This window comes from Westerdykella ornata, assembly GCF_010094085.1.
Source record: "Westerdykella ornata strain CBS 379.55 unplaced genomic scaffold EI97scaffold_2, whole genome shotgun sequence".
NCBI classification, from domain to species: Eukaryota; Fungi; Ascomycota; class Dothideomycetes; order Pleosporales; family Sporormiaceae; genus Westerdykella; species Westerdykella ornata.
This window is the reverse complement of record NW_022986852.1, coordinates 1,329,705-1,351,559: the sequence shown is the minus strand read 5'-3', so window position 1 is coordinate 1,351,559 and position 21,855 is coordinate 1,329,705. Positions and strand designations below refer to the sequence as shown.

General features: G+C 51.4%; 9 protein-coding genes across 9 annotated transcripts; 5 read left to right on the top strand and 4 right to left on the bottom strand.

Moving 5' to 3' along the window:
- Nucleotides 1-129: 129 nt before the first annotated feature.
- EI97DRAFT_369065 (cytochrome P450) lies at nt 130-1,831 on the top strand (the record flags this gene model as incomplete). Its single annotated transcript, XM_033795166.1, has 6 exons — nt 130-332; nt 402-993; nt 1,043-1,271; nt 1,330-1,394; nt 1,448-1,549; nt 1,613-1,831. The coding sequence occupies 6 exons, from the start codon at nt 130-132 to the stop codon at nt 1,829-1,831; spliced, it is 1,410 nt and encodes a 469-aa protein (XP_033657904.1).
- A 630-nt stretch (nt 1,832-2,461) lies between these two features.
- Nucleotides 2,462-3,939, bottom strand: EI97DRAFT_447898 (PLP-dependent transferase; the record flags this gene model as incomplete). The annotated part of the gene is made up of 3 exons (XM_033800128.1): nt 2,462-2,995; nt 3,050-3,492; nt 3,552-3,939. 3 exons carry the CDS (start codon nt 3,937-3,939, stop codon nt 2,462-2,464), a joined length of 1,365 nt encoding a protein of 454 aa, XP_033657903.1.
- Nucleotides 3,940-4,403: 464 nt separating this feature from the next.
- On the top strand, nt 4,404-5,448 carry EI97DRAFT_478271 (S-adenosyl-L-methionine-dependent methyltransferase; the record flags this gene model as incomplete). The annotated part of the gene is made up of 3 exons (XM_033801981.1): nt 4,404-4,602; nt 4,654-4,720; nt 4,780-5,448. 3 exons carry the CDS (start codon nt 4,404-4,406, stop codon nt 5,366-5,368), a joined length of 855 nt encoding a protein of 284 aa, XP_033657902.1. The 3' UTR covers nt 5,369-5,448.
- A 147-nt stretch (nt 5,449-5,595) lies between these two features.
- On the top strand, nt 5,596-6,469 carry EI97DRAFT_455262 (uncharacterized protein; the record flags this gene model as incomplete). The annotated part of the gene is made up of 2 exons (XM_033800628.1): nt 5,596-6,087; nt 6,146-6,469. 2 exons carry the CDS (start codon nt 5,596-5,598, stop codon nt 6,467-6,469), a joined length of 816 nt encoding a protein of 271 aa, XP_033657901.1.
- A 90-nt stretch (nt 6,470-6,559) lies between these two features.
- On the bottom strand, nt 6,560-7,893 carry EI97DRAFT_478267 (uncharacterized protein; the record flags this gene model as incomplete). The annotated part of the gene is made up of 5 exons (XM_033801980.1): nt 7,732-7,893; nt 7,368-7,671; nt 7,231-7,307; nt 7,080-7,169; nt 6,560-7,022 (listed from the first exon to the last, which is right to left on the bottom strand). Exons 1-5 carry the CDS (start codon nt 7,866-7,868, stop codon nt 6,560-6,562), a joined length of 1,071 nt encoding a protein of 356 aa, XP_033657900.1. The 5' UTR covers nt 7,869-7,893.
- Nucleotides 7,894-8,335: 442 nt separating this feature from the next.
- EI97DRAFT_464334 (glutathione S-transferase) lies at nt 8,336-9,294 on the bottom strand (the record flags this gene model as incomplete). The annotated part of the gene is made up of 3 exons (XM_033801411.1): nt 8,336-8,716; nt 8,782-8,853; nt 8,918-9,294. The coding sequence occupies 3 exons, from the start codon at nt 9,292-9,294 to the stop codon at nt 8,446-8,448; spliced, it is 720 nt and encodes a 239-aa protein (XP_033657899.1). The 3' UTR covers nt 8,336-8,445.
- A 323-nt stretch (nt 9,295-9,617) lies between these two features.
- Nucleotides 9,618-10,743, bottom strand: EI97DRAFT_121211 (uncharacterized protein). Its single transcript, XM_033793034.1, has one exon. It carries the CDS (start codon nt 10,584-10,586, stop codon nt 9,942-9,944), a length of 645 nt encoding a protein of 214 aa, XP_033657898.1. The 5' UTR covers nt 10,587-10,743; the 3' UTR covers nt 9,618-9,941.
- Nucleotides 10,744-11,389: 646 nt separating this feature from the next.
- Nucleotides 11,390-15,815, top strand: EI97DRAFT_391435 (cytochrome P450; the record flags this gene model as incomplete). Its single annotated transcript, XM_033796240.1, has 7 exons — nt 11,390-12,908; nt 12,978-13,195; nt 13,794-14,166; nt 14,221-14,355; nt 14,409-14,492; nt 14,694-15,339; nt 15,401-15,815. The coding sequence occupies exons 1-7, from the start codon at nt 11,718-11,720 to the stop codon at nt 15,811-15,813; spliced, it is 3,060 nt and encodes a 1,019-aa protein (XP_033657897.1). The 5' UTR covers nt 11,390-11,717.
- Nucleotides 15,816-17,253: 1,438 nt separating this feature from the next.
- EI97DRAFT_478257 (P-loop containing nucleoside triphosphate hydrolase protein) lies at nt 17,254-21,661 on the top strand (the record flags this gene model as incomplete). The annotated part of the gene is made up of 9 exons (XM_033801979.1): nt 17,254-17,387; nt 17,446-17,482; nt 17,569-17,637; nt 17,687-18,237; nt 18,293-20,313; nt 20,369-20,758; nt 20,820-21,076; nt 21,144-21,209; nt 21,279-21,661. The coding sequence occupies 9 exons, from the start codon at nt 17,254-17,256 to the stop codon at nt 21,414-21,416; spliced, it is 3,663 nt and encodes a 1,220-aa protein (XP_033657896.1). The 3' UTR covers nt 21,417-21,661.
- Between the last annotated feature and the right edge of the window lie 194 nt (nt 21,662-21,855).

Here is a 21,855-nt window from a genome sequence, read left to right as displayed (position 1 = left end):
ATTGCACTTGCAACTCCATTCCTGTTCATTGCCGCTCTATACTTTACGTTGGCCACAAAAGCAGCCCTGGCGGAAGTTCTCAGAAAGGTGAGCAGAGTATCAGTCCAACTCCGCCACGTTTATTCCAATATGCTTATTCGGGTAAAGATTAGACATAAATTATTCAAGCTTCTGTCTCCAGTAGAAAGAAAGAAGTCACTTCCCGGTGTACCGTTCCAGTGGCCAAATGGACAAGGCACTGAGAAGTTTTTTGACGGCAGAAATGCTGCGCGGAGGTGGAGGAGTCAATATGGTTCAATATACAGCATTTGGTCTGGCTTCAAGCGCGAAATGTCAGTAAGTTGCTATTGGGAAGATGTTTTCGTGCGACGAGTGTACCCGTTTCTGACGACATTGTGCAGTGTGCTCACGAAACCAGCCCACATCAAGGCCTTCTACAAGGATTCACACGTTCATATAAAGTCGTCTGACAATAATGCAGGATGGCTTTTTGCTGAACTGCTGGGCGAATGCGTCGGAGTAGTCAGTCAGAAAAGATGGAAAAGAGTGCGGGGACACTTTGATAGCCATTTCACTCGACCTGTGTCTATTAATCGGACCGGCCAGTTCGTTTCCGATGCTAGGGAGTTTCTTCAGCCTTGGAATAACTCTAAAGGTACATTTCACATCGACCCAGCAAATGACTTGAAGTACTGTCCGTTTTTCATGGTCGCCGGCATCTTCTTCGGGCGGCTTACCCCAGACCAGCGCAAAACACTTTCCAGTCTCGGGCCTCCAAGGGAAGAACTTTTTAGGGAGACCTTTATGGGTGGTATCAACCGATTCAGAATCACAAAGTATTTTCCTCGCTCTGCGATATCACGTCTTCGTGCCTTCCAGAAAGCATGGGAAGACTTCGTGCGAGATGCCGCCGAGCGCGCATCGTCGCACGACAACGGAGCAATCGTCTCGCTCTGGGAAGCAGTTCAAAATAACAAACTTTCCATGCGTGAGGTACGTGGAGGTTGAATCATATAACTTATGTATCCGCTCATCATCACAGCTACTCCAAACGCTCGACGAGTCCATGTTTGCGAACCTCGATGTCACCACTCATGCGGTTGCATGGAATATTCTGAGACTCTCTCAACACACAGATATCCAGCAGAAGGTGTATTTGGAGATGCAGCCATATGTAACGGATCTGAAGTCATACGAAGAGTATCTTCGTAATGATGATAGTTTATTGGCCGCATGCGTGCTGGAAGCGTCTCGACTCCATCCAATTCTACGTACGTACCGCAATGTCAGCATTCAGTAACATTTCTTACGCTGATGCACATACTGTAGCCTTCTCGAACCCGGAGTCCGCAGAGGACAATAAGATGATCGATGGCTACATCATTCCTCGGAAGGTACGCATTCTCTTCGCATTCAAAGAGTGTAGAGTTGGGCTAAAAGGGTACAGACCGATGTCATCGTCGACGCTTATGCAATAAATGTGGAAAATTCATACTGGGAGAATGCCCAGGAGTACGATCCATGGCGACACCTTGGACAAAAGGACCAGGTAATATTCAGGACTTCTATCCATATCCGTGAGGGGAATGCTGATGTTAGTGGCCCTCATCAGGCACGACGACATAATATGTGGCGGTTTGGTTTCGGTCCTCGACAATGTCTGGGAAAGCATGTTGCCGATATCATCATTCGTGTTATCCTAGCCGAGCTGTTGACAAACTATGAGTTGGCACTGGTGCAGGGAGAAGGGACAGATTTTGTCAAACTTCAAGCTGACAGTTGGATTGGCTTGCCTAATAGTAAGGTTCAGCTTGCTCCCCGAGCTAAGTAAATAGTAGAACTTGTGTAGACTTCGGCGACAGGAAAGCCTTTCTCTGTTTCTCTGCTAGTTAGGGGACAATCTATATGTCAATGGATTTAATATCTGTGGATATGCTCTACTCTTCCTCTGAACGCGTTTAAACAAGATGGGTTGTTTACCACAAACCCAAAGGCTTAAGCGTAGGATAACATTATGCGAACCATGGTAGATCAAGAAAGCTAAACCGGACTTTTTGTAGATATAACAATACTTTTATAATGTACTTAGAATGGCCATTATAATGGGACAAGGTCAATAAATATACGCTACGGTTTGTACCGTTCACTGAGATGTGGCCGCTCGCTTAATTGATGTAGATATCTCTTGGAATCTCTATGTGGAACATGGACTTCACTCAACCATAATACTCTTGGGAAGACGAGGAACTGGAGCCAACCACGAGTAACATCGGTAGGGAACGCGTTTTGGTGAATGTATACTGAGCTATACTAACGTTATGATAACGCGCAATTAGTAACAGAAATACGTTCTTAATAGTCCAACTCAAATCACTGAAACTTTCCTCTCAGATAGAGGCGTCCTCAAGTCACGACCTCCTTGGCAGTTGAAAAAGAATCACAATATTCAGCCTAACTCCGTCTAGAACCTTACAGGTCCTGTCCACATGCTCGGAAGCTTCAGCCATTGCCGCCAGTTTGGCCTCAACTTGTGTTCCAAGGTGCTTCGAAACCTGATGGGATAGTCCATTGCCTCCTCGATGCGTTGTAAACCGGCTAACAGTTCCGCTTGCGGGACAGAAAACGTAACGCGAAACCAACCTGGGTTGGACTCAGCATAGTCCGCCCCGCTGCCAATTGACACGCCATTTTGGGAGCATCGTCGAACAATGTCCTCTTCCTCACTCCAGGTTTTGCATCTAGCCGATAACCGGACCCATACATAGAGGCCAGCAATAGGTTTATAGTAGTCCAAGCCATGAAATTCTGCGAACTGGATGGCAGTTCGTGCAGCGTCGCGAAGTCTGCGTTTGTTGGTATCCACCAATGTCGCAAGGTTCTCTATGTCGTCAAGGATGGGAGCGACCATGACCGCGGCCACGTTGCATAACTTTGCATTGTTGAGAATAGCCTGCGACATCCGTAGTTGCTTGTTAGATTGCGTAACAAGGCATCCCTGCCTGTATGTTAGGTCGATGGATTAGCTGCGTGTTGGGTATAAGAATCTCACAAGTCTTAGCCCACTACTGCCGAAATCCTTGCTGATGCTGTATATTTGATGTACTCTTGACGATTCTACGCCCAGTGCCACGAGATCACGTTGCAGCACCGAATAGAATTCAGCTGACGAGGATCTGAGAACCTCCCCATGCTCATCCACCTCCTCCTCCAGTGTTCCAAATGTCGACAGAGCGTAGATTTCGTCCGAAATAAAATGGAGATCCGCTTGCTGGCAATATTGAAGCAGAGCATCGATAAGTTTCACGGGGGAAATGTGGCCCAACGGATTATGTGGATTGCAGAAAAGGATACCGCGTACCTTGCAGGTCGCTTTCGCCGCGGCCTCCCGGTATGCTGAAACGACTGTATCGGCCGTTTCCGCGTCGTGAAGAGGCACATGCACAGGAATGATCTTCACGCCATTTCGGAGAACCGCGTATATCTCAAAACTGCCTGTGGACGGACTCCTGTTAGCGGTGGATCATTATGTAAAATATCAGAGTGAAACGAACCCCACATGGGAGCCGCGACCAGAAGCCCATCTCCAGCGTCGCATATATCATTGATTAATGTATCAAGAATAGCGCTGCAGCCGGGGCCCACTACAAGGTGCTGCGGTTCGACTGGAAGGCTCGGTGAGAAGAAGTAGTTGTAAAACTTAGCAATGGAAGCAAGCAGCTCTGGTGCCCCACCAAGGCCGCCTGCGTAAGAGAGATGCTTTGTTTCAAGGTAATCCCAGCAGTTTCTTCTGAGCAGCCTCAGAAGATCAGGACGGATGAGCCAGTTCTCCGCTGTTGCAAGATCGATACGTGACGAGTGACTTGATCGTTGGCGGTTGAGAGCCCTCTCAAATCGCTTCAGAAACCACGCATTATTATCACCTGCACGATTAGAGAGCATCGTGAGGTCCTCGTTCAATTTGGTGAAAGAAGCGAAGCCAGGTACAATGACAATACAGCTGCGGCAGGCCAGTACCCTAGGGTAGTCACCGTAAGAGCAACTATGCGGCAATACAAATTTCCAGTTGGCCCGCTGCATGCGCGAGACACTCCCATACCAGCTTCCACATCTGTCGTACCAAAGCGAAATGTCCGTCAAGGTGCCAACGAAACGTCGTACACCGAAGGATACCCCAGGGTAGAGACTCTCGGTGGCCGGCTCCAGCCAATCAGTGCTGAAGCATCGGCAGTCGCTAGCAGGGAAATGTGGGCAGGTGACCGACTGGGTGATCTGTAGAATGGCGTTTGTTGAAGAGTCGGATGCTGTATTGAGCTTGTGCAGTTTCCGTTTACATCCGGATTCAACCAGCAAGGAACCAGTTAACATCGTTAAACCTATCCCTAATCTCCTCTACTGTACTCAATATGTCCTTCAAGTCGAATGTCGAAGAGAATGGGTTAGAAGAAACAAGGAAAGCGTATATGCTCCCACACAATCGGAAGGAAATTGAGCGGATGAAAATTCAACACGAGTGGATCAAAGGCTCGTTCGGCGGCTTGATCAAAGCCCCAATTGACTACAATAAGAAGAAGCAGAAGATACTGGACTCTGCAACCGCTGATGGTAACAAAAAAACCGCCCATTGAGCTACTATTGGTGCTAACTTAACTTGAGGAACGTGGATTTTCGATGCTTCTACACTTTTCCCGGCAGAGACGGAGTTTGTGGGGTTTGACATTGCGTGAGCGATGCCCGTGGATTTGAAGCAGTATAGAGATGCTAATCTCTGGTGATCGACAGGCCGGAGATGTTTCCACCATCTAATATGTTGCCACCCAATGTTACCCTGTCCCTCATGGATTTGTCAAGAGACCTGCCTACCGAATGGGAGCAGCAGTTTGACCTCGTCCATCAACGCTTCGTCTTTCCTGGAATCGCAGCAAAGCAGATCGGAGAGTTTCTGGATAGGTTGATGGAATGTGTCAAACCTGGTGGATGGATACAACTGGTTGAGCCTGCAGCGAATGAGAACGTGTCCGGCCCCGATCCAACAGCCTTCCATGTTCTCCATAAGTTTGCGGATAAATGCATGCAAAGCCCAGACCCGAGAGACACGATCTTGTCGAAATTGAAAGAGGGTGGCTTCATCAATGTGAATGTCGAAACGCGGGATATCGTGGTCGGTAAGTACCAGAGTAATCGGGAGCTGGATGTGCGAGGGCGGAAATGCATGAGAGCAGCGGTGATGAACATGTCCGCAATTGCCAACGCAAAAATGCTGGGAATAGAGGAGGCGGATTGGGATAATCTGCTTGATCGGTTCGAGGCCGACATGGAAAAGTACAGAACTGCAGTGCGGCATTTCATAATCTGGGCTCAACGGCCATGAGAAGCGTGAGCTTCCATAACGTATTGCTATGATGCTTCTAGGGCTCCTTATGAGAGGGTCAACTAACTCCTTTGCAAACGTATAACTTAATCTCTTTGTTCTGAGAGGTCAAGCTATTCTGCACTGCACAACCTCGGGAACCGAGTTCTTCATGATGCCGCATACCCTAGTGTACTATAACTACACAACTGGCATGAACCTTTTGCACAGTTGATCAAACCCCTCAAATGGCTACTAACAAAAAGATTCCGCTGCAAACCCTTCGGGCACTCTCTGACAAGCCCTTGTGGTACCTGGCCTACGGGTCGAACATGAAATCGAGCTCAATGCAGGGAAGGAAAATCACGCCACTAAGCACTAAGATCGTCAGCGTACCGACGCAATACTTCACCTTCGACGTATTCGGAATTCCTTACTCAGAACCCTGCTATGCTAGCATTGAGGAGTTTCCTGATGGAGGGAGCGGGAATCTTCAGCTGCGGCACAATGGAGAGTGCTTTGACGTGCCAGCACTATGTGGCGTTGCACATCTCTTAACCCCTGCAGACTTCCACCGTCTTTTAATCACCGAGGGAAGTGGCGTTGTGTACGACCTTATCCAATTGGAAGCTCACGAACTGAGTGAGAAGCGGGGAGTCACTGGCGTGAAACTGACGGTCTATACACTGAAGGCGAAGTGGCCGCAAAGGCCGAATGGCACTCCCAGTGCTCGGTATCTGGTATGGCCATGAGAGACCCAAACTCCAGGTCTTTTTGCTGCCGCTGACATTGGTATAGAACCTCTTCCTCGAAGGCGCAAAGGAGAATGACCTACCTCCTCAGTACATTCACTACCTGGAGTCCTTTCCTAGGTACCAGAAGATTGAAGGACGGAAGAGAACATATGGGCAGCTCGTGTTCGATGCAGGCTGGAGGCCATTTTTGAAAAGGCTGGTGCGACTTACAACATGGCGTGTTGATGAAGATGGAAACTGTCCGGTTTTCATCGCGGTACTGATCGTCTGGTTATACCAACTAATGTGGAGTTACCACGACCACGTGCATAGTCCGGTTTTCGGGAGAGGCGACGGCGGAAAGTTGATTTGGACGAGGGCGCAATAGAGGCAAAATTACCCCATTAGCCTATAGGTTGGAAAGATTACAGCGCAGATTCCTGTTTGAACGACTATACTAGTCGGAATGTATCATGTCTTATCCATGCACACCCCTGACTTCTCTCACTTGATTGCGTATCTTCTCATCCCACACCGGTTCGATGATGTCTTGTAGCATGTATACTCCTTCCTCCTTCATACTCGCAGACACTTTGTCAACTGCGTCCAGAACGCGCAGTATATTCAAGCCAGCCAAACACTTGATTGACTGTTCCCCTACCCCTCTTCTAAGGAGCTCAGCAATCAGAAAGGGAAACTTGGAAACGTCATCCAAGCCCGACGCCGTCTGCATTGTCCCATCAAAATCGGAGCCGATCCCGACGTGCTCGTACCCAATGCGGTTGCCTACATGTTGGACATGGTCTGCTACTCTCTCGAGAGTTGGATCGGTAGCATCGGTGAGCTTTCGCAGAAACGTAACCATGAATACTCCGCCGTTCGCCTTCAGTGCGTCCAGAACCTCGTCGGGACTGTTACGCGGATGGTGCGTCAACGCAGAGCTTTGTTTTAGGTTCAGCTTTCCAATGCCCGAGAGTATTCGACCATAGAATCCTTACCAAGATGAATGCGAGAAAATCACAGGGGCTTTGGAGATGGCTAGGACTTGCTTTTGCGTTGCCACGGATGTGTGAGAGAGATCGATTATCCTTTTTGGTTTCTGAATCAGTTTCTGAATCCCTCTCTTTGCGCTCTAGGACATTTGCATACATGCCAATTCGATTCATTTCTCTTACCATCGCAACGCCTTCCTTTGAAAGGCCCTGATGTGCGGGTTCCTTTGAGTTCTGCGAAAAGATTCCAGTCAGTCGTGGACCGGACGAAGAACAGGATTGGAGAGATATTACCGTCGCATCAGCATAAAGGTTGTTGCTATCGTGAGTCAACGTCACGTACCGAACACCCAGGCGATAAAAATTCCGCAAAACGCTCGCGCTGTTAGCAATCTGGTGCAAACCCTCGACCCCAATCAAGCCGGCCACACGACCAGAGCGAAAGATATCCCATACGTCCTTCGAATTGCGAGCGAAACCTAAGGCGTGAGAGTATTTCTCCGTCAGGCAATGGATAATGTCAATTTGTTGCAAGGTAGCGCACAAGCTCTCGTAGTGTGCGCCAGTGGAGAAGTCGTTTTCTGCGTTGGCATCTGGACTAGATCACATCAGCAAAGCGGCCTCTCGATGCATTGCGGCCATCATTTTCTTAACTCACCGTGGCACATATGCGCTCCAGAATACAGCTCCAACGCATCCTTTTCGCAGCCGGATGATGTCGGTATGCGCGATAGGCATATGTTCTGCGTCGACATCTGCATCGTCAACCTTTCCCAAGTACCACCCGCGGATCATGTACGGGAAATCATTGTGCCCATCTGATTATAGTTAGTCCGTATATCTGTTACGCATCAAGGGTTGCTTTTGCCTATTAGCGGTACTTGGGCCAGTAGTTCCCTTGCTCGGGCGAGGTAACCCGTCGATGACATTGCGCGGGTGATCTTCATTCAAACTGACGACGAGTCGCTAAGTATGTGTCTCTTTAGAGTAAGTAACACATCACATCGCCGTTCATAGGGCAGACTCTAAGCATCGGTCCGCTTGAGATGGCACGGCACCGTTCTCGGCGACCGAACATTGGACAGTGGCTGACACCACTGTGCAAAACAGTGTGCAATGTACGTATGTCTCGAATTTTCTAACCAGGCAGATGTTATAAATTTGAAATATGCTAAGGAGGAGAGGACCTCGAGGTGACTGACATGTGTAGAACAGCACACGGGAATGAAGCTACATTGACTCTGATAATAGCGAGTGACGCACGCTCGAGTCATTTCAAATTCTCTCTTTCCCTTATGGAAAGCCAAGTCCTGACTATTCGACCAAGAAATAACATTTTTAGATTTGACCCCACGACAAAGGACATTGTTGATCATGCGCCAATCTCGATTTCCTTCCGAGAATGCATTTCAGCGTACGCTTTAGCAACGCCTGGAATGCTCGCAAACCTATCACTCCACGCCTTCAGCGCCGGAAAGTCATTCTTGTCTATGCCCATCCGGGCCATGGTAGGGTCGTCGGCAAACGGATAAACGGCGATGTCTGCAATCGTCGGCCGGTCCGGGAGACCCAACCATTGTTGACCTTTCTGAGACAAATGTCGATCCAAAATGGCGTATTGGACTCTAAGGTCCTTTAACATTCTGCAAGATTTTGCTCAGCAATCTGCACACTGGCTTCACAATCAGGTTGGAAGCCGGTTTCTTACTTTTCCTGGGCCAGTGGGTTCTTGTCCTCTTCCTTGCGTATGTCGTACCACACCCAGTACTTAGCGGTTGGTCTGCGAGAAAGAGAGAAGTTTAGTAGGCAGCTAGAGTCACAATCTTTACAAATTAGCTGCTTACCCTAGGGAGGCGGTCTCAAAGGTGAGCCAATTGCCTATCTCCAACTGTTCAGCCAGAGTGGCGCCGCCCCAGTTCCCCTCCTTATTGTACTTGGTAGCCAGGAACTGAAGGATCTGCGAACTGTCCCATGCGGTGACTCGATTGCCGTCGATTGAATCGATCAAGGCTGGAACGTATCTTTGTGGGTGGATTTTCGTGAACCAGTCAGTCCTTGTCGCGGGGCCGTCCAAGCACGCAGTATCATAGTCAGTATTGAGACATTCGAGCAATATGATAGGCTTGATCCAATTCTGATAGCGGCCTTCGACCACGAACACAAATGGCTTGTCGGGGACATCGCCATCGAGCGACTTGGCGGAGTACTTGTTTATGCCCATGGTGGTGGTCCGAAGTATGAATTGCCAAGGGTCCGTTGCCTGTGTAGGCGAACGGTTGGTTGCAGGTTCGTATTCGTACTGGATTGACCCTTAAGCGACTGAGAATTGGAAGGACCATATGGTTAATGAGCCAGTCGCTGCTCGGTCGCCGACTACCACCCAGTCACGACCTGAAGCTTGGTGTAACTCGCTCGACCGAGCCCGTGGTCGACTGACTGGTTGCGATCCGCCTGACCCCAAGGCCATCTTGAGCACCGTTAGGTCTCCCTCGAAAGATGCCACTTTGAGCTCATTGCATACAGAAGTGCAGACGCTACGGAGATCGATGCAGTTCTCGCGTTAGAACTGGAGACGTGGTGAGACTTCAGTTGCTTGCAGCCTCGCGGGTGCTTACAATTTTTCGATCTTGGAAAGACTGATGTACAAGAAAAAGAAGCTGCTGCCAAAATGTGCTAGAATTGAATCGAAAGTATAACTCATGAAACATATGCGAAATCTAGCTAGTTGACTGGAGCACGTGCGGACGACCGCTCCTGAGTGGCGGTGAAGTGCCGCCGGTTGCTTGCGAGGAAAACATTGACCCTTAGCGAACGTCCGGTATCATCATTTGCCACGAGCCCTCTTTATCACACCAGTAGATACTTGCGTCAAGAACGATCCGTCGAAAAGCTATCGAAACGCAGCAGGCCGAGCAGATTGGCCAACCGGTCCAGACAGCGGCCAATGACGGCGTTGCAATGTCGGACGTACGGCTGGTCATCGATGTCCAACGATCCCTCCATCACAGTCTTCCACTTCTGTATCTTCTCATTCAGACTCAAGCATGCATCCACCAGCACCACTCTAACAAGAAGTCGACCCTCCAATCCGTCGATGGGCATCTCCCCCAGCTTCATCTCGCGAGCCACTGACTTGCAACCGGAATGGCGTTGTATGGCTGGTGGAGTTGGAGAATAAACTACGCCATAAGACGAAGAAGGCGTGGTTGAGAGGGATTTCGACTTGTTGGACGAGCAGGCAGAGTTCATGTCGCTAAACAGATGGTCGACGGCATCCAAATAGGCAGCCTCGTAGAAGCCTATCAGTCGGAACATGATGTGAGATAATGAACTGGCTACCAGCCCGGAACCAACGCACTTGCTGCAAACGATTGTCTTCTGGAGTTGTGCTGAGAACTCGGTCCCGATTTCTAGGATTTTGTCGACTGGAAGTGAGTTTCGATCCAGGCGTTTAGCCATCTGTTGAAGGTTGTTGAGGGAGCAGGTGCAGCTGTTAGAATTTGTCGTCGCCATGGAAGTGAGCGTGATAGTATCGCAGTGAGAATCCCGGCATCCGGATCCTTCGCATTTGTGATCACCTGCAGAGGCACTCTACTTCACCCGCGTTCCAGGGTCCGGGGATTGCTGGATGGAACTCAGCGTCATTCAGGAACTGGGTGCCGGCTGCCAAGGTGTGTTTGTAGCAGACCCGGCCAGGCGAAGGCCGGCGATCTATGGCGCAGTGTTTGCAATGTTGATGAGCAACCCGCCGTGGCGGTAGTTGAAGCAGCAGTTTCAAAGAGAGGCAATCTATGTACTCCGTAGCCTGCCGCGATTTGTAGAGCCCCCTACGACTGCATTATGCTCAGCTTCGCCATGCCGTACCAAAACTTACTTTGGATCGCCATTAGGCTTTCGGCGGCCGACCAGTCACTACACATGCCAAACTCAAATACGACATAAATATGGTCCGAGCCGGAACAGTCGATAACCTGCAGAAGAGCAGTGGTCGAATGAGGAATATAACGGTGGAAGCTGAAAAGTTGTGCAACGCCGACCGGTTGAAGCAATCTAGCCGTCCCTGCATAGGAAGGCAATGAAGGTGATGGTTCAAGCTGCAGCCGGCCTGGCATGAACTACTATTTAATATAAAGGGAGAATATTGTGCTAGTTGTAACCACACCTTGTTGCGTAGTGGTTGCGGCGCTGGAAGACTAGTGAGTGTGCAGGCCGGGTCCATCTTGAACGTTCCCCGAGGGCTCGTGCACGCTCTTGGCAGGAGATCTTGGCAGTGAACAGCAATCTGATGGCAATACTTAGTCGAGTTCAGCGTGTACTGTGAATATATGTGAAAGGCAAACCCTGCAGATGCGACCCTTAAAATGAATAACTACGCAGTAAGAGGGGTCAGATTTTCTAGAATTTCCCCTATTACCTTGGGCAATACGACAACCTGACTTCCCATATGCATCCGCATACATCCCTTGCATCGCAGCTGGATCCGGGAAGCGGAGCGCATTAAGGCAAACGCAAGAAAATGCGCCAAGTCACATCAACGCACCTCTACTCCGTATACGTATACTACGTCTACCCCGCCTTCTCGCAGTTAAGAACCCCTCCTCGGACGGCAACCCTGGGAAACGCCGAGTTCAATGGAGTGGGTCCATGACGGGATACAAAGCAGGAGGCCAACAGACCCAACTTTTGAATCCCCATCATTATTCCCTTGCAGAAATCAAAATGCCTGAACAGGACATTCCCAGGCGGAGGCTGAAGTATCGGTTGTCCTGCGACATCTGCCATGCCGCCAAGATCAAGTGTGACTCGCAGAAGCCATCATGCCGCAGATGTGCCGTCAAGAAGCTCGACTGCGTATACAGCATTTCGCACCGCAAGGGACGTCCACGAGAGAAGAGAAAAGGAATGGAAGCCATCGGCGGGACGAGCGGGTTGGCGGGACCAGAACCGATGTCGATGCAGGGACCGGATATTCGGACCCCACCAACCACCAACTTCGAGGCGCCCGTAACGGCTGATGAACCAAGTGAGGCGTCCAGCTCGCAGCCTGCAATCGACTCGCTTGCCTTCTCAACGGCCTTTGGAACCTTTGACCTGGACGATGACTTTGACTTCGTCACAATGCTTGGTTCCTTGGACGAGCCGCCCATTTCAGATGCCAACCTGACGCCCACCACGGCAACTTCGACAAGCCAAGGAGAGAGTAGATATGTCCTCTCGCCTGGGATTCTGGAATCGAACAATCAGAGTCTGCTACCCCTCGCTGACGCGGGATCATCGTCACAGCCCGACCGCTCAAGCGACGGCTCAGCACACAGCGTGGGTCTGCAGCCGGAGCCATTCTCTGGAACTGCCTTCAATTCCTATCTGGATAACGCCGCATCATTGGATCAGGCGTTTGGAAATGGGCTCGGTCTGCTCCAGAATGGTGCCCAAGTCGACGATGCTTCGCAGCTGCGCAGAGGACAGGCATCAGCCAGCCGCAGTTCCACGTATCCCAGCGGTACAGAGGAGTTTTCTGACTTTCTCTCGCTGAGCGAAGAGGGACCACGGAGAGACGGCGGCTTAGCAAACTGTGACTGCTTCCCTGCACTGCTGCGGCGCATCCGATGTCTGAAATCGAGGCAAAGGAGTCGAGGGCAGATTCCAATTGGCAGCGTTCTCATGATGGAGCGGGAGACAAATGAGTGTCTTTCCAGACTGCAACGATGCCAGAGCTGCGGGCAGGACAGTATGGTTTATCTGTTCGCAATGGCCAGCGTCCGCATTGTGTTGGACCTCATGCAGAAGACGGTCCAGGATGAGTTTATGACGGGGAGCAAGAGGTCAGACTCTTCAGTGGGAGCAGCAGGTTTCTCGCGTCTGGCAGGCGACCACCAGTCTGCTGACGAGCCATCTCCCCTTGAGGACTGCGACCGCAGTAGTCTCTACATAGGCAACTTCAAGGTCCCCGCGAGAGCCAGGCGTCGCTATCTGCGGGAGATGCTGAGGGCGCGGTTTTCGAAGTTTCTGATGCTTGTCGAGGAAAGGAAGAGGCTTGCGCACAGTGCTAGTCAGGACTGCTTTGCAATAGGGGCTTCGGCACTGATGGGAAACATCGACCGGGATTTGAAAACAATCTTGGGGTGGGTAGAACTTTCGAGCTCCATAGACTGAAAGGAAGTCACAATAGCATGCGGAATTCGAGAGCCTTTATTTATTGTGGTGCACCCTCGAACTCTGGATGGCGTTATTTATGCGCGGATGGCACAATCGGTCTGATGTTGCCATATAAGAGAATATTGCATCATCTGGTACTACATACTGACTAGAGATAACTGGTACAACAGGCTAGGGATACTAGTACTAGGGATATTAAGACTACAGTTTACATCCGTCTGTTATCTAAGCTGGACAGAAATGCACGTCAAGCGCCGACTATGTGAAAAAGGTTCTCGGGGCTGTTCAATTTCATCTACCTGCTACCACACGGGTCGCGCCAGCTTGAGTACGCTAAGGATCATGCTGCTCAATGGTTGAGGTACATGGGTTTAGTGCAACAGGTAAGCAAGGCCAATCCGAGATACAATGGGAACCATTCAATCCTACCCAAGTCAAAAAACGGCATGGTAGAGCCATCAACAGGATCTTAGCCAATACCTGAAGCGCCCGCATACCCCGGAAGCCGAGTCGCCAATGTCCATGTCCTCCTTGAGCGACCCTGGATCGGTCACCGACTGCAAGGAGCACAACAGCAGAGAAAGAAAACCGAGGCGAAGAGATCAATGTGGTTCCTTCCAATAAGCTGTTCTATCACATCTCTTTCCACGCACGAGATTCGTATCCCAGAGCATACTGGTTCAACATGTCGTCGCTTCCCCTTCTGAATGGTGGCGTATGGGGCTCTGGGGCCCTTCACGCCCGACCCTATGCAAGCAGTGCTATTATCGGGGCATTCTGTTTTATTCTCATGCTCCTTGCAGATTACATCAATAACTGGCAGAAGAAAAGGCGTTTGGGAGGCATCGCAATTGTTGGTGATGCGCCGCACCTTTGGAGACGCCTGCGAACGAAACCAGTCAATCATCGGAAATATTTCCAAGACGGTTATGATAAGGTATTTCCTGCGGCTGAAGATGATGGAGATTAACCCCTGCTAAGGAGATGATAGTACAGCAAAAAGTCCAAGCCTTACGCGGTGTGGCAGCAGAATGATGACTTCATCATTGTCATGCCGCCGGGAACTGAGGAAGAGATCAAGAATGTGGGACCAGATCGGTTGAGCTTTTTGCATGCCGTCGATGATGTATGTTGATGTCGCCGGGGACACCTCGACCTTGACGGTGGCTAATGAATCAGAGCTATCACTTCTGGTTACATACAAAGATTCTCGGACGCAGCCACATCGAAGCCGTGCGCCTACTGAACAAGAACATCAGTCAGGTCCCCTTTTCTAAGAACAATAATGTCAGATGCTAATGATGGGAACCAGAGGAGATCCACGAAGCCGTCATCAAACAAAGCGATGAAACGATTCCAGAATACTTCGATCCGCTTGCCAGGGGTAAGTATATGTAGAACGCTGGTTACTTTGTGGGTATGGCAGGTGACATGAGAGCTAACGAATTCCCTTCCCCAGACCAGGAACCTTTCCCGGCCTTCATGGCTGTCTGGCACTTGACACACGTTGTGGCTTCCTCATTCCTCATTGGGCCAGAGTTCGCACGGAACCGCAAATACATCGAGGCAATCAAGTACTATTGCCTCCAGGCACCCGCCTTTGCGCACATGTACTTTTGGCTCCCAGCACCCATCCGGAGAATATACTGGTACCTCTCGCCCCAGGCAGCGGAGATTCGCAAGAGCCTCAAGACATTGAAAGGCGAAGTTGGCCCCGAGATTCGACGGAACTTGGCTGCGTGGCGCAAGGGCGAGAAGGTGAGGAAGGAGCCCACTCTCCTTCGATCCATACTCGACGTCAAAGCCGAGACCGGACAAATCAAACGAGACATCAAATCAGTGAACAAAGCAGACGAGGAGCGGGAGATTGACCGGTTTGAGGATGAATTCATCTTCACTGGATTCGACAGCGCAGGCCCCGTCGTCTGTCTCGTCGTGCAGCTGCTCTTCGAAACGATCCGCCACAAGCACGTCATCGATCCGCTGCGCCAGGAGATTGCGGCGGCACTGGCAGCTAATGGGGGCGAATGGACGGATCAAGCCATGACTTCTATGCCCCGACTCGATGCCTTCACACGAGAGGTTCTGCGCGTGGATGGGCCCACATTGTGTATGTTCCATTCTCTAAGACAAAGGGGGATTGAGGCATGGTAACTAACAAGCCCATGTAGTTAGTATGACACGCTCCGTCCGTCAACCAGTGCAGTTGAAGACGCCTGGGGGGCTGCGCTTGCGTCCTGGCAGCATGATCACGAGCCCGTCGTGGATGATCCACAATGACGAGGATTTCTACGAGAATGCAAAAGTATTCGACCCGTGGCGATTCTACGACGAGAATACCAACACCGTCACCACCAAAGCGACTACGTCGAGCAACAAGTTCCTTGTGTACGGCTATGGCACGGGCATCTGCCCCGGCCGCCACATTGGCGTTAGGTGGGCGCAGATTCAGCTCGCAAAGCTGCTGATGAGGTATGATGCGGAGTTTGAGGATGTGTTGAAGGGGAAGCCGGAAAATGTTGTCATGCCCGGCATGCTGCTGCCGCCATACGATGCGAAAATCGTGTTTCGGCCACGGAAGTAGGCTAGGGCCGCAATTCCGGGGGGTCTGTTGAGTTGAATACCTGAAACGTCGATATTGGTCAGTCGATATGTGCTATGATTTTACATGAAACCAAAGAAAAGGGCAGCTAGCCTCATATTTCGTTTATATAAACACATAAGAAAGATATGTTTGCCAACGCGGGCTGCCCTTGGGAGATTGCAGTGATGCCAACTTCAGCTTGGACCAGATCACATGATCCCATCCCTTTCACTGATCCGATCACTTCACCAAGCCGAGCTCTTACTCTTCCGAGTCTACCCCGCGGGACTCCATTGTAGTCTACCCGTTCGACAAGTCCACTTGCCTCGTGGGACGCTGTGTTACCTCGTACAGATTCGTCACACCCCCCTTCTGATGGATGTTGTCATGGGTTATCTCACGGACGTAAGCGGTCAACACGAGGAGGAACACAAGAGCGCCCCCGGTATGCACAGGGAGAGTACCCTGATGTCTAAGAGAGAGTCTCCATACATCTGGCTTCACCGGAGTTGAGATGAAAGGAGCAACAACATTGGAATAAGGTTAATAGATTAGCTGCAGATCGCATCGGCGCCAAGTCGTCTAAGAAAGTGACGCGCATCAAAGCGGGGCAAGGGCCCGTGCCAAGGACCGACACCGCGCTTCCGTGTTCTTCACCATCCAACACCTGCATCTGCCAATGAATGAATGTGCTCAACAATATGCGGACGGTAACATGCATACCTCGGTCCCATTCCTTTTTCTCTGTAATTCAACGGTAGGATATCGGCTACCCGATAGATCCCCCCTTTCGGCGCCGCCTCTCACGTTCCGATGTCGACTGTGCCTGTGCCGAAATTTCCTCGAAAGGCAACCCAGGATGATGATCTATGAATGAATGGAGGCAGAAGCGAGATGGGCATGTTGGCATGCAGTCCCTGAAGCTCTCCAGGATGCGTGTCTCCCGGTTCACAGTTTAACCCGTCGGTGCTGCCTTACAGAAACATGAGCTCTCACACGTCGTCCACATGCAGTCGGTGACCGACCCCTGCCCGCCGGCACGGTTTCGTCGGCACATTCCAATATAGTATGAGAGGATTGCTTGATCGAATTTGCCAGACCACACGCTCCATCGACTCTGGGAACACATGGCCATGGGCTCCACCCACTCACCCACTCCGCGCCCATCTGAGCTCGAGAAGCCGTTGGAGAAAATCCAGAAGGGGACGGAGAGCGAGGGCCTGCAAGATGAAGCACCCCAGGCAAGCCTGAAAACGTTGTTGGTGCGTTTTCGGGCTTGGGGCATTATGCTCAAGCTACCTATCTGCTAACCAGATGGCAGCGCGTCCTCGCGTTCAGCTCACCATTGGACCGCATTATCCAAACGGCATGTCTCGCTGCCGCCCTTGCGACGGGAGCTGGTGAGTAGTTACGATGATCTGACGGGCATACCACGGGACCATGGGGCTGACCATACCAGCAATGCCGCTCATGGCGCTTATCCTGGGCCGCTTGACGGCCAACATTACGGGCTTCGGGAAGGTTGGCAGTACTGCTTCTCCGAGCCAGTTCATGAGCCAGATATCCGCCAACGCGTGCGTCGGAGACGTCCCTTTCCATGCATAGCACCAGTTTGCTGACGCCGTCATGTAGGCTGTGGTTCGTGTACTTGTTCATTGCAAAATTCATTGTATGTTAGCTCTCCCGCTTCCTGTGGGTCTCGCTCCCGTCACTGTTGTGTACTGCAGGGACGGCAGCTAACTGGGCTCATCCTAGCTCGTCTACATCTGGGGCCTGGGCTTCACGTTTACAGCAAACCGCACTGTTCAAGCTCTTCGACTTACAGTACGAATTGGCTCCCACAGGTCACTTGACATGTCTAACTTGGGGCCAGTGTCTACGTCGAGTCTTGCATCGAAGTGTCGTCTACCACGATGCAAAAACGCCGGGCAGCCTTTCCAGCACCATCACGGCACAATGCGATGCGATTCAAGCGTCCCTCGCAGACCGTACAGGAGTCTTGATCCAAGCTCTCTCCATGCTCATATCAGCATTCGCCGTTGCCTTCTCGCAATCATGGCAGCTGACGATTGTCATGCTGGCGGTCGTGGTTCTTACCATGGCCTTAATGGGATTCATAGTAGGAAATGATCAGAAATTGGAGGCGAAGCTTCTTAAACGCTACGAGGAATGCAGTCTGATTGCAGAGGATGCGTTAGGGAGCATCAAGACAGTTGTGGCTTTCGGCGCAGTCAACAAATTTTTGGCCAAGTACGACATCGTCCTAGCGCAGGCCCAAAAGGTCGGCAAGAAGAAGGGGCCGCTGGTCGGCATGATGTTTGCCTCGCAGTACTTCTTCATGCTCATCGCCTGGGCTATTGGCTTTTGGTTCGGTGCCTACCTCTACACTCACGGTCACATCTCAGATCCAGGTAGGATTCTTGCGTGCGTCGCTCACTCACGTTCCTGAAGTGCATACATGGTACTGATTTACGGGCAGCGTCTTCTTTTCCACACTCATTGGGCTTGGGGGGACCATGGTTCTCGGTCCAAATGTGCCACTCTTTGTCAAAGCCGTAGCGGCCGCAGGCCATGTCTTTGAACTCTTGGATAACCTTGAAGGCCAGGATGAAGAAGCCTCGGAGGAAACACTGCCAGCCCTATCCGGTCGCGGCACCTCCAAGGGCCATCTTCAGCTGCAAAACGTGACATTCGCCTACCCCTCCCGGCCAGATCGGAACGCCCTGTCAAACATCAATCTTAGATTCACACCAGGCACATCCACGGCCGTTGTGGGCCCGTCAGGGGCTGGAAAAAGCACCCTTATTTCTCTTCTGGAGCGATGGCTTGTGCCGACCTCCGGCACCATACTCATAGACGACCATGACATCTCCAGCGTCAGCGTCAAGTGGCTGAGAAGTCAGATTGCGCTTGTGCAGCAAGAGCCTCAGCTCTTTAATGCTTCCATCTTTGACAACATCGCCCACGGCCTGTCTGGCACCGACTTTGCCAATGCATCACCTCAGGACAAGGCCAGGCTAGTGGAGGACGCATGCCGCGAGGCGAGGGCGACAGAATTCATCGAGAAGTTGCCCAAGGCAAGTCCCTTCTACCATGACAGTAAGTCTTCTACTGACACCCTGCAGGGACTGGAGACGAACGTGGGTGACCAAGGGTCGTTACTCTCAGGGGGACAGAAGCAGCGAATAGCGATAGCTCGAGCTTTAATCGGTCAACGTCCTATTTTGTTGATGGATGAAGCTACAAGCGCCCTAGACAACGAGAACAGCAAGGTCATCGAGTCGCTCATGACTAGATCCAGCAACTGCACGACAATTTTTATCTCTCACAAGATACGAAGCGCGATGCGAGCTGATCTTATCGTGGTACTGGACGAGGGCAGAGTCGCCGAGCAAGGCACACACGACCATCTCATGCGCGCCGACGGCTTGTACAAGCGACTGTACGATACCCAGACAAGCAGGGAGCCGGAGCAGGATGACATTGAGCAGGAGGTGGAGATCTTGGCTCAAAAAGAACCTGTGGCCGTCGAAACTTCCGCTGTGTTGCCAGACTTGATCGAGCGCGATGTCATGTTCGGATCGGACAAACGTTCTCTCTTCTCTAATGTTTGGGAGATAACCAAGGAGAATCGGCATTACTGGCCCATCTTCCTGATTGGCCTCTGCGCTTGTGTTTTCACAGCGCAACCGTTTCCAGCACAGGGTATCCTTCTTGGGCGAGTCCTGGAGGTGTTTCAGGGCCCAACGGACAAGATCAGCTCCAAGGCCAATTTTTATGCTTCTATGTTCCTCGTCGTCGGCTTCGGTGCTCTGATATCATACAGCGTCATGGGATTCTTCCTGACAATTCTTGGGGTTCACATCCTGAAGTTCTACCGTCTCGAATACTTCCGCGCCGTGCTCCTCCAGCGGATGGACTTCTTCGATTGTACGTCTTCGGGGCTCCTTGTCTCCCGCCTGTCCTCCGATCCGTCGAATTTACAGGAGCTGATCGGGATCAATCTGGGTCTGCTGATGTCGATGTTCATACAAGTCATAAGCGCCGCCATCATCGGTCTGGCGTTTTCGTGGAAGTTCGCCTTAGTCGGCATCTTCGGCGCGCAGCCGGTAGTCTTTGCCGCGGGTTACGTACGGTTCAAGTTGGACTCTGCTCTGGTCCAGGCAACAACGAGCATTTTCGAGGACAGCGCACGCTTTGCCTCGGATGCTCTGTCCGCGATTCGGACCGTTAAGGCCTTTACGCTGGAGCCGACGGTGCAGGAGACTTACCAGCAACACCTGTCTTCGACAATCGGGACGCTGCAGCGTAAAACGGCGACTATAATGCTGTTCTTTGCGCTGTCGGAAAGCATCGAGCTTCTTGCGCTGGCCCTGTCGTTTTGGTATGGCGGCAGATTGCTTAGCAGGGGGGAGTTATCTACGGCCAGCTTCTTCACCGTCTTCATTGCTGTTATATTTGGTGGCCAGGCTGCGGGTGCCATATTTGGATACACTTCCAGTGAGTTTGCTTCTTTGATGGATCCAACCTGACCTATTAATCAATACCTCAATAGATGTGAGCAAGGCGAAACTCGCTGCGAGCAACATTCTCTCCATGCGCCATCGAGTGCAGCCACAGTCAAAGCCCGAATTACCTGAAAATGCTGCCGAACCGAAAGACACAGACGTCGCCGTCCACTTCCGAAACGTCTCCTTCTCCTATCCGGCTCGGCAAAACGTGCCTGTCCTGAAAGACATCTCGCTACGGATCTTGCATGGCCAGACTGTCGCAATCGTCGGGAGCTCGGGCTCCGGAAAATCGACCCTGCTTGCCCTCCTGGAGCGCTTCTACGATGTGCAATCTGGAACTCTGGAGGTTTTCGGCAAGCCGGTCTCTCACCATGATCTAGACTCTTACCGCAGACGGCTTGCCTATGTTCCGCAAGAGCCGCGGCTGTACAGAGGTAAGTTCACTCGTAGCAATCCTACAGCTACGAATCCAGACCCTTGACGATGCACCGGCAGGTTCCATCCGTGACAACGTCGTGCTCGGCGTCGATGAAGACATCATCACAGAAGCCGACGTCGCCGGAGCATGCGACGCTGCGAACCTGACCGACCTCATCGCCTCACTTCCGGAGGGCTACAGCAGCGAGTGCGGTGGTGTATCTCTGTCCGGAGGCCAGAAGCAACGCGTTGCTATTGCGCGGGCACTGATTCGCAACCCGGACATCTTGCTCCTAGACGAACCCACGAGTGCTCTCGATGCGGAATCCGAGAAGGTGAGCGAGGACATTCTAGCTTCTTTGACTACTTTGGTTCGACTGACGGTTTCGGGACTCTTAATAGATGGTGCAGGATACACTCCAGAGTATAGGCAGTGGCGGCGGCCGAACTATGATTATCGTTACTCATGTAAGGAACCCCACAAATCCTCGTCTTTTCTACCCGATACATTGCATGCTAACCGCATCCCTCAACTAGCGCCTCAATACAATCCGCCACGCCGACACCATCTTCGTCATGTCTGCTGGCCAGATCGTCGAAAGGGGGACTCATGCCGAGCTCATGGCCCAACGAGGCTCCTACTTCCGCATGTTCCAGTCTTCGCGTTCGGACTAGGTGTAGGTGTATGTCTCAGGTCGGCTTCACTGCGCTTGGGATGGTATCGTATCTCCAGGGTCTCACATACTGTGAGTAGGGGTCATGACATTAATAGAGCAGAAGGATAGAGGGCTTCGACTGGTTGCAGATGATGCCGCCTTCTCCGCGAGCCTCAGTGCGGGTTGGGAGAAAGAGTGGTTATATACGGTGCGGTACAGTTGGACCGGCGGCAGCACAGTTGTACGTGAAAGGAATTGAATGTATCATCTAGCTCTCCAACCCATCTACGTACGTGACTGGTCTGATGCATACATCTGTTGAGTATGGGCTTGGAAGATTCGCCGGACGTCTAAAAACATCACATTCGGCAAATGGTGATTTGGTGGATTGGGTGGCTGCTCGACTTATCCCAACTGTGACTGGCAAGTATTTGGTACAGTAGTATCCCGTCACATCT

Coding starts and splice junctions, on each gene's coding strand:
- EI97DRAFT_121211 (XM_033793034.1), bottom strand. CDS start 10,586: ATGGCGACGACAAATTCTAACAGCTGCACCTGCTCCCTCAACAACCTT.